This window comes from Salvelinus namaycush, chromosome 8, assembly GCF_016432855.1.
Source record: "Salvelinus namaycush isolate Seneca chromosome 8, SaNama_1.0, whole genome shotgun sequence".
Classification (NCBI taxonomy): domain Eukaryota; kingdom Metazoa; phylum Chordata; class Actinopteri; order Salmoniformes; family Salmonidae; genus Salvelinus; species Salvelinus namaycush.
In genome coordinates, this window is record NC_052314.1 from 11,406,756 (window position 1) to 11,418,175 (window position 11,420).

The 11,420-nt window shown below is 38.2% G+C and overlaps 1 protein-coding gene across 1 annotated transcript; it reads left to right on the forward strand.

Moving 5' to 3' along the window:
- The first annotated feature begins 9,028 nt into the window (after nt 1–9,028).
- On the forward strand, nt 9,029–11,153 carry LOC120052389 (troponin I, fast skeletal muscle-like). Its single transcript, XM_038999263.1, has 5 exons — nt 9,029–9,059; nt 9,261–9,386; nt 10,103–10,192; nt 10,568–10,741; nt 10,887–11,153. Exons 1-5 carry the CDS (start codon nt 9,030–9,032, stop codon nt 10,968–10,970), a joined length of 504 nt encoding a protein of 167 aa, XP_038855191.1. The 5' UTR covers nt 9,029; the 3' UTR covers nt 10,971–11,153.
- The last annotated feature ends 267 nt before the right edge of the window (nt 11,154–11,420 follow it).

The following is an 11,420-nucleotide window of genomic DNA, read 5'->3' on the forward strand; positions in this document are numbered from 1 at the left end:
CAGTCTTTTTTTGTTACTTTTGATAAGTATATTTCTTGAATACAGTGGAGAATGCTGAGGGGAGGACGGCTCATAATAATAGTTGGAACAGAGCAAATGGAATGGCATCAAACACCTGGAAACCATATGTGTGATGTATTTGATACCATTCCACCCACTCCACTCCAGTCATTACCACGAGCCCATCCTTTCCAACCTCCTGTGCTTGAACATTGGTATGCATGTGGGACATCCATAACTAGGGCTTTTCCAAATATTAATGTGTTGCACTTACGTCACTTATGTGCACCTACCAGACAGCTGTGTCAAGGTTCTCTATTCCCTCCCCCAATGAAATATCGACTTATCAGGAACATTGAAAATCACAACCTAGCATAAGATAATACTGGTGTAAAAAGACGCCTAAGCAGAGTCCACACTTCCGGTTTCCAGGAGAAACTAAAGTTAGGTTGAAAACACTGTATCCCTGAAAACCGGAAACATTTGCTTTTTGCAACCCTGCAGAGTGAATGAATCTAATATATTTGTTGTAAGAATATAGGAATATATTTCCTACAAACATTTCATCATAAATGTCAACGTCATTAGAATATAATGTGTCATGCGAAATAACTTGATGAAAACACAATTTAATTCAAACTCAATAACGATTGGCTTGATTTAGTTACACATTTTAGATGTGTATTAATCATTTAAAATATGTTTTATATTTAATTAAACATTTCATAATTGAATAAAGAATATAATAAACAATTTACAATAATATAGTTATTATATAATTAGTAATATAATATATATAAATAAATATAAATCTCTCCATCTCTCTCTCGCTCTCGCTCTCTTTCAATCTCTCGCTCCTTCTCCCCATCTCACCTTTGAGCAACAGAGGGCTTTTTGCTTGCCCACTTTTTTTCTCAGGAATTTGTCATTATTTGTAGATATTCAATTTACAGGTGTATTGCAATGCAAATGAAGTTGGATTGAGGAACTCTAGTCCTGCAAATGGTGAGTAACACTTTTTCTCCTTTTTAAAAATCCTTAAAAAAATTGATTCCTGAGGCCAAAAATTGTTCTGACAATAATGACAAATACAGAAATTGTTCAACAGTTTCACTTTAATGCAATTGATAGCATGGTTCCCTTGTTAAACTTGACAACCCCTTTTTCCATTTTTTATTTTAAAGGTGCAATCTGCAATTGGTACTTCCATTTTTTACTTTTAAATTATTGCTATATACACATTGATTATTGAAGAACATAACTTAAAAATGCCTCATGAGCTTAGTTCAACTGTATTTTACTCCAATGTTTGTAAACAGTGTAAACAATAACTTTATAGTCTCAAAACATGGTTAAAATTATCATTTTGATTACATGGATGGTTAGTCCTTGCATCAATAGCTCTGTTTATAAATTTGAGCGTGTTTACATTTCTCCAGCCTCATCCCTCCACTTTTTGTCAAAACAGTGGCAGGGAAGTCGCTTTTTATTGTTTGAACTGCAGACTGACCCTTTAACAATTGCCTTCTAATTATTGAAAATGGAATTATCATCAATCACCCAAAAGTGGTTCAAGAATATATCAACGTTGACCCTTGCTTAACCGGGTTTATCTATCCATGTCGTCCGTGCTTAACTTGGATGGCTTTGTCAAACCTTTCCAACATGGTTGGTATGGAAGCCAAGTGGCAGCTCAGGTTTTGGGAGACACCTTGCAGAAAGGGACATTTATGATGTGAGTTGGAGGAAAGGGTTGCTGGTATTTCAGGAGCCCACAGTTCCGTTGGCCTAAGGAGTCTCCACCACCACAAGGTCCCTGGGTGTCTGCTGATTCATCACTAGTCTACATATATATACCCTGTTTGATTTGTTCTTTGCCTGTGACTTACCAGTTTCTCCCCTTCTTCACCAAGTGTGTCCTGTCCTCCTCATCTCATAGGTGAGAACCTCTCTTTTCCTCCTCTCTGATCTTTCTATCACACAGGATCTGTCTTACTGATACATAAGGTTGGATGTGACTTATTGATAAATAAAGGAATACAGTCTCACCGTGGGGGGTAATTAAGTCTTACACAGTGCACATTTATAGACATTGATGATAAGGGGATTTCATGGCTACATTTACACAGATATCCACTAACAGGTAGCACCTGGAAATGATCGCACTAAGTGACACCTGTCACAAGTTCACTACATTTGAATACAGGTGAATACATTGAGGTAAATATGTCAGGGTGGATACTATGAAAGACTATTGAGCCTGTCTAGACAGAATGATGTGGCCGACGGGCCTCTGTGTTAGACAGTGTGACCCTGTGTGGAGGGTGGGGGGGGAGTCCTGCTCAAGGGCTATACTCTAGCATGGAAGGCGGTTGAAGACATTAACTTAGCTATACCCATACCAAAACCAAGTTTTTTTTTGTGGTATTTAAGGCTTTTATATTTTTTTGTTATGTATGTTGCTCAGATATTCAATGTGAATAACTGTCATGGATAGCGATATGGGATTTGTGATAGAGATCTAGAATTTTGATTATACTGTAACTCGAATGTGATAACTAGGTTACAGCAGACAGTGTTTACTGAATGGGGCTTCTAGGCCCTTGGTTCGTGGTCCGTTCCTCTTGGGCTACAGCTAAGAACTGGGTGTGCCACACGTGTGAAACATTTGGTAACCTACAGAATAGTTTCAGATCCACTGGTCACTTGATAGAGCATGGTGCTTGCAACACTCAACTGTTATGCCATGTCTACCAGCTATTTGAAAGTAACAGCCCAATACATATTTTGATTATCATGTATGTTCCTAGTTGAACAGATTGGAAAAGGATGTGTTTGCAAGAGTTTTTATTGTCAATTTCTCTGTTTGCTGAAGTATACTTAAAGTAGGAGCATTTATTTGATCATTTGAATATGAATGAATATGAACGTATTTGAACTGAATGTGTCATTGACTTTAAACTAGAGAAAACAGAGAAGTTCTTAAAAACATAATTCCTATTCTTAACATTGCTATACATTGATGCAGTGTGGTTTAACAACAGTGTCTTACAACATTTGAGCCATACTGTATTGCTTAAAATAATAATCAAAGATTTGATTGAGGGGCTTTACATGACAGAAAGTATGCTCCCCAAAATGCACTAGGAAAAGTGAAAGAGATGTAATGACGGGGTTCACTAAGGACGCAGGTTGTAGTGATTTGAGTGATACCAAGATGTTCTCAGGGTGGAGCAGGACGATGATGCCTGCAGAGGTTTTGTGTGCTAATGACATCCATAAAGTAACAGCCCATGAATGTCAGGGGTGACTCTTGTCTCCAGCTCTCCAAATTTAGCCTGATCAAAATTGTTCCAACAAGTTTTAACAGTCAAATGGATCAGATTTCCCCTCCCTTCCTTGATGTGTCCAAATTGCTCCATTAGCAGCCAGTGTTCATTAATCATTCTTGAGCTGGATACACAAGCCTGTTCTAATTTTAGGCTTATGAGGCAAATAGCACCCTGCGGTGCACGCTAATGCTAAAAACATTTATCTTCCTCATTGTCTTTTTGTTACAGCGTCTGAAGCACACATTCCTCCATCATGTCTGAGTAAGTATCCATTACCTTGTTGTTTGCCACATTTTCTTCTTTTCACAGGATTTTAGATAGCGTTGCAAAAATGAGGTAGCTTTCCCAAAATGCTCTAGTTTTCCAGAAACCCCGGTTGGAAGACTCCCGTAATCAGGAGTGAATAAGCAGGAATCTGGAATCCTCCAACCAGAATTTCTGAAAAACCTGGGAATCTTCGGAAAGTTACAGATTTTTGCATCCCTAGTCTTAGACAAGCATAGCGTTAGAAAGTAGGGATTTTTTTAAATACCAACTCAGAATAAATAAACAAACAGACAAAGAAACATACAAACAAAAAACAAACAGCAAACCCTAACCCTAACATTGAACAATTGCTAGTATGCCTAAACCGTACTCTAACATGGGCAAATATACACACATACAGTACCTTCAGAAGGTATTCAGACCCCTTGACTTTTCCCACATTTTGTTACATCAAAGCCTTATTCTAAAATGGATTTAAAAACAAAAAATCCTCAGCAATCTACACACAATACCACATAATGACAAAGCAAAACCAGGTTTTTAGAATAAAAAATAAAAAATAAAAATAACTTATTTACATGAGTATTCAGACCCATCGCTATGCTCAGGTGCATCCTGTTTCCATTGATCATCCTTGAGATGTTGCTACAACTTGATTGGAGTCCACCTGTGGTAAATTCAATTGATTGAACATGATTTGGAAAGGCACACACATATACGGTCCCACAGTTGACAGTGCATGTCAGAGCAAAAACCAAGCCATGAGGTCGAAGGAATTGTCCGTAGAGCTCCAAGACAGGATTGTGTCGAGGCACAGACCTGGAGAAGGGTACCAAAACATTTCTGCAGCATTGAAAGTCCCCAAGAACACAGTGGCCTCCATCATTCTGAAATGGAAGAAGTTTGGATCCACCAAGACCGGCCAAACTGAGCAATCGGGGGAGAAGGGTCTTGGTCTGGCAGGTGACCTAGAACCTGATGGTCACTCTGACAGAGCTCTAGAGTTCCTCTGTGGAGATGGGAGAACCTTCCAGAAGGACAACTGTCTCTGCAGCCCTCCACCAATCAGGCCTTTATGGTAGAGTGCCAAGACGGAAGCCACTCCTCAGTAAAAGGCACATGACCACCCGGCTTTGATTTGCCAAAAGGCATCTAAAGACTCTCAGACCATGAGAAACAAGATTCTCTGAACGCTTTGGCCTGAATGCCAAGTGTCACGTCTGGAGGAAACCTGGCAGAAATTCTCCAAATACAGGTCTGCCAAGCTTGTAGCGTCATACCCAAGAATACTCGATGCTGTAATCGCTGCCAAAGGTGTTTCAACAAAGTACTGAGTAAAGGGTCTGAATACTATAAATGTTATATTTCCATTTCTTTATTTGTTATAAATTTGTAAAAATGTTTAAAGACCTGTTTTTGCTTTGTCACTATGGGGTATTGTGTGTAGATTGATGAGGGAAAAAAACAATTAAATACATTATAGAATAAAGCTGTAACGTACCAAAATGGGAAAAAAGTCAAGGGGTCTGAATACTTTCCGAAGGCAATAATATGTAAAAAAAAGTATGAAATAAATTACATAGAAATTGAGCAGGATGCTTTCTCATTGCCAGCGTACAAACTATTGGGTTTGAGTCTTTCACAACAACAACGTGAGAAAAGTCTATTTGATATTTTTTGACCTTCCCATTCTATTCAGCATGCTATAGAATATCACTGATACAACCCTTGGTCAACATATTGACCAGTCATGTCCCTTCAACATATTAACCAGTCATGTCTCTTCAACATATTGACCAGTCATGTCTCTTCAACATGTTAACCAGTCATGTCTCTTCAACATATTGACCAGTCATGTCCCTTCAGCATGTTAACCAGTCATGTCCCTTCAGCATATTGACCAGTCATGTCCCTTCAGCATGTTAACCAGTCATGTCCCTTCAGCATGTTAACCAGTCATGTCCCTTCAGCATGTTAACCAGTCATGTCCCTTCAGCATATTGAACATGAACATGGTGGAAACATGAACATGAACATGGTGGAAACATGTACATGAACATGGTGGAAACATGAACATGAACATGGTGGAAACATGAACATGAACATGGTGGAAACATGAACATGAACATGGTGGAAACATGAACATGGTGGAAACATGAACATGAACATGAACATGGTGGAAACATGAACATGAACATGGTGGAAACATGAACATGAACATGGTGGAAACATGAACATGAACATGGTGGAAACATGAACATGAACATGGTGGAAACATGAACATGGTGGAAACATGAACATGAACATGGTGGAAACATGAACATGAACATGGTGGAAACATGAACATGAACATGGTGGAAACATGAACATGAACATGGTGGAAACATGAACATGAACATGAACATGGTGGAAACATGAACATGAACATGGTGGAAACATGAACATGGTGGAAACATGAACATGAACATGAACATGGTGGAAACATGAACATGAACATGGTGGAAACATGAACATGAACATGGTGGAAACATGAACATGAACATGGTGGAAACATGAACATGGTGGAAACATGAACATGAACATGGTGGAAACATAAACATGAACATGGTGGAAACATGAACATGAACATGAACATGGTGGAAACATGAACATGAACATGGTGGAAACATGAACATGAACATGGTGGAAACATGAAACATGGAAATGGTATCAATTTTGTGATTCTGTGTTGTGTTAAATTATTTTACTCTTTTCAGATTTGGTCCCTCCATGCTTTTGGATGTAAGGTATTCTGGAGTATGTTTGGAAAAAAGTTGACTTTCTGAAAAATCATCTTATTTGCTTCTGATTCTGGGAATCTTCCAACCGGGATTTCTGGAAAACCTGGTAATTTTGGGAAAGTTACTGGAATTTTGCAACCCTAATTCTGGAGACACCTAGAACATCTGGGGTGGAGGTTATCTATTAAACACATCTGAGTTATTAACCACAAGATGTCAGTATAGTAGAGTACTTTTTATTTCTGCTGACCCTTCCGCTCTCTCTCATTCACTCTACCCCACTCTCTCAATTCAATACAATACCCTTTCTCTGACCCAGATTCCTCTTTGACCAACAAACAGGCATGCCCCCCCCCCCCCAATTTTTTTTTTTTGAAGGTATAGCAATGGAAAAAGGGGGGAAGTTGGTGAGTTTTGAACAAACAATGGCAATTGCACTGTTCACCAAATGTAGCCAAGCAGAATCATGAGTAGAGTAGTATTTCACTTACTAAGTTTTATTTACTAGTTTGTTTAACTCCATTTGTCATGTGTGTTGGCCTGAATAAGCACTCAACGTATTATCAATATGGCCTAACACAGTTGCTGTGCTTTTAGGTTTGAAGGAAACATGATGGAATTGAGGTTTATTGTGTTTTGTCTTTAAGACAATAAATCCATTTCTGATTTCAATACAATTTAAATTTCTGAGTGCTTTACTGATTCGATAAAATAACCACTTTTAAAACTGTATTAGGATTTTCAAGTACTTGTTTTTCTAGAATTGATAATATGATTCACTTGTTGAATTATATTACTATGATTCACTTGTTGAAGTAGACTCCCACTTCAATTCATTTAGATTTTAGAAATACAGTATCATATTTTTTATATTCACTCTTATCTATAAATACTTTCCCTATCCCTCCCATACTGAACTGTAATTCTATACTTACTGCTCAGAGCAACATATGTCTTGAAAGACATCTTGAAGGAAAGAACATTTATGAGGTGAACAGGGCTGGGCATAGTGTATTTCAGGAGCTCGATGTTCCATTGGTCTGACATGGAAACTACTTCCATAAAGAGGACCCAGTGTTTCTGCTGATGCATCATCCGACACCATATATACCGTTTTCATGTTTCACCGCATGTCGCTTGCCAGGGTGCTAGTCTTCCATTCTTCCTCCTGGTGTGTTCTGCCCTCCTCCTCCTCCTCCTCTTCCTCTCATAGGTGAGAATCTCTCTTTTCCTGTCTCTCTATCAAACTCTTAAAAGCACAAGGAATATAAATAGACTAAAGGGCCTCCCAACCGATGGCAATCTTAACAATCCAACACACTCACTGCACATGGGTGTATTTCTGTTCACCACTTTATGGATCATTACCAAATGGAACATATGGAACAGATATATTCACCTGGCAAAACAGGTGAAAACATTGAGGTAAATAAGTCAGACTTTCTTTCTTTTTGTAAAACTTTGACTACGGTTCTGGTTAGGGGCTATACTCTAGCAGTCAAAGCTGGTAAAGACACAACATAAATACAGACCTCTGAGTTATTGAGTTTCAGATAAAGATCTCAGGCACAGAATGTTCTATGTGAGATTCAGTGATTATATTTGGATTATTGTTAATTCAATATAAAATGGCAAGTTCATAGTGTTATACATTGTGATGGAGAATATGATAGCTGGGAAAGTTTTTTCGTTTTCCATTCAAGAAATGCGGTACATGTTTATTTGAGGTGGTGGATGGAGTAACAGCTTTGCAGTACTGTGTAATAGACAGCATGCTAAATGCCATGTTAATTGATATGTACAGGTCAACAAAAATAAAAAGTGGAGTTTTGCGATAGATCTTAGCTTGCTAAATTGTGTGGTTGACATGATGATTTGAAATTAAATAATTAATTAGATTAGATTATGAATTAATGGGACAGTAATGCTTTTTTGATGTTTTCAATTATCAATAACTTTTAACTGAGACTAACAGTAAATGTTGGGGAAGAAAATAGCAAACCATTATATCCATTGATGAGTGTGAGTACCTTGATTCAACACGATGACATCTGTCTACAGAATGAAGAAGATGCTGTTGATTTATGTATTTAGGAAGGATTTTCTGATATACAGCACCGCGGCAGGTTAATAAATCAATAAATTGCGTCTCTGAAGGCAGCAGCAGTTAAAGTTGATTAGGGTTTCACATTCTAACAACCATAAAACAAGTCAGACGACTCTAGCAGTTCAGATATAGCTTTCTCGGAATTGCTTCAGACTCTAGCTCTGAAAATGTATCATATTTCCCCTAAGAACCTAGTTTGGCCAAGTGTTCCCCAATCTTCAGCTCAATATCACAGTATGATCTTTAGACCAGACATGTCTCCTTCGCTTTTGCACCTATTGCACCCTACTGATATTATTTATTTTTATTTTTTAATCATAAGTATCAAAGCAAGTTTTCTCTGTTGTGCAGGGTGTGAAACACAACAACAGCCAAGATGTCAGAGTAAGTCTTGAAATTTGTCTAACATTCACTAAAAGTGTAATTCCAGACTTTCAGCCTGACACAAAACATGTCCAATCCACCCTTATGTTCTCTCAGCAATGCACATATCTGTTATATCCCTAACAACATGTCAAATCCATGTTTTTTCACAGTAAAAAGATGACATCGAGCCGCAGGCATCATCTGAAGGTGAACCAAGACAATGAATTGTGGTCCATTGGATGAAACAAGTATTACACACCAATGTCCAATAGTTGACTGAATTAGTTTGGGCATAAATTAGACTGGTTTTATAACTTTTCAACCTCTTTAATCCTTTTGGTAATCTTTTGTGGACCAATACTACATAGTAGACTGTGTTTGTCTTTACTATGTTTCTTTGTCCTACAGAGCTTGGTGCTCCAGATTGCGTTTGAGCTGATTGAAGAGGAGAAAAAGGAGGCTGTGCAGGAGAAAGCTAGTTTCATGGCTGAGCTCCCCGCCCTGGATTTGTCTGGAGATCAAGCGGCGCTGGTGGTACGATACAATGCTAATAATTAATTCATTTACACAACCTTCACACATCTGGAGACTTACATTTCCCTCACTAACTTTAAACATCAGCTATCTGAGCAGCTAACCGATCGCTGCAGCTGAACATAGTCCATCTGTAAATAGCCCACCCAATCTACCTACCTCATCCCCATATTGTTTTTATTTACTTTGCTGCTCTTTTGCACACCAGTATCACTTCTTACACGCCATCATCTGATCATCATCATCTGCTCATCTATCACTCCAGTGTTAATCTGCTAAATTGTAATGACTTTGCTACTTTGGCCTATTTATTGCCTTACCTCCTCATGCCATTTGCACACACTGTATATAGACTTTCTTTTTTTTCTATTGTGTTATTGACTGTACGCTTGTTTATTCCATGTGTAACTCTGTGTTGTTGTTTCTGTCGCACTGCTTTGCTTTATCTTGGCCAGGTCGCAGTTGTAAATGAGAACTTGTTCTCAACTGGCCTACCTGGTTAAATAAAGGTGAAATAAAAAATAATGAATAAATAAAACATCTACTCCAACGTATTTAGGCCTCACAATTGGTGGTTCTTGTAACAAGCAATGTGGATTTGCCTACAAAGTACACAGATTCGAAATAACTGTTGCCTGAAGAGACTGATTCCTTCAGGAGAGAAGAGATTCTCGTACAAATTACCTGACTGATTTGATGTGTATGTGTACCAACAGGAAATGCTCAAAAAGTTAGCCCATACCATCGACAAGGTTGACGAGGACAGATATGACGCAGAGTCCAAGGTGACGAAGGCAGACAAGGAGGTAGATTCTATTTCATCTTGTCCTCATCATGAAACAAACATATACCTACATGTACATATTACCTAAATTTCCTCGACTAACCGGTGCCCCCACACACTGACTCTGTACCGGTACCCCCTGTATATAGCCTCGCTACTGTTCTTTTATTGTTACTCTTTAATTATTATTATTATTATTTAAAAAATATATATTTCCGTTTATCTGAGTAAATACTTTCTTAACACTATTTTTCTTAAAACTGCATTGTTGATTAAGGGCTTGTAAGTAAGCATTCACTTTAAGGTCTACACCTGTTGTATTTGGCGCATGTGACAAATAAAATTTGATTTTTGACACAACAAATCTTATCTTCCTCCTGACTTGCTCACGTCACAGATTGAGGACTTGAGAATGAAAGTGGTTGAGATCCAGGGCATGAAGAAGCCAGCTCTGAAGAAAGTGCGTATGTCTGCTGATGCTATGCTCCAGGCTCTGCTGGGCACCAAGCACAAGGCTTCCATGGATTTCAGAGCCAACTTGAAAGAAGTGAAGAAGGAAGTCAAAGAGGAGGTGGGTATTTGTGTGGAAACCTACAAAGCAGAGAATCACAGTACCCGAGTATTGTGTCCCAAATGTGTTCTGAGCTTTGGGGAAATGATCAGTTATTTCATATTACATCCTCTATTTGTGACATCACAAACTTTCTGTAATGCAGGCAGTGGATGCAGTTGGTGACTGGCGCAAGAACGTTGATGAACAGGCTGGCATGGACGGCAGGAAGAAGAAGTTTCAGGGTTAAACACATTCATTTTTCAGTCATAGTCGACTTTTGTGTTTTGTCGTATTGTGGTACAGAGACGGATTTCTATGACCTTGTTGTTAGGCATCCCTGCAGGAAGAGGATCTTTGATTTTAAAATGCTGTTATTTTTTGATACTGTAGGTTCAACTATGTATTCGACACTATGGTTTTGGATATTTCTCTCCCCCACTCTCTCTCTCTTTTTTTCTCTCGCTGTCTCTCTTTCTTTCTCTTTAACTTTTCAGTGCAATTTGCAAATGTTTTTGGCTATTGTATAGTGAGGTGGAAAGGGTAAATATTTGTAGCTTTACCCACTCTTAACATCACACAGCTTTCCATCTGCATCTGTAACATTCACTAAAAGGAGTATATTCACTAACGAAAAAATAAAAATTAAAAACAATTAAAAAAGCTTGTGAATGTTTTTGTAGTGTTTTCCTACAAGATC

Excerpts from the sequence above, each read along its gene's own strand:
- LOC120052389 (XM_038999263.1), top strand. The coding sequence starts at position 9,030 with ATGACATCGAGCCGCAGGCATCATCTGAAG. Across the intron at positions 9,060-9,260 it reads GCCGCAGGCATCATCTGAAG|AGCTTGGTGCTCCAGATTGC; the intron begins GTGAACCAAGAC and ends TTTGTCCTACAG. Across the intron at positions 10,742-10,886 it reads AGAAGGAAGTCAAAGAGGAG|GCAGTGGATGCAGTTGGTGA; the intron begins GTGGGTATTTGT and ends TCTGTAATGCAG.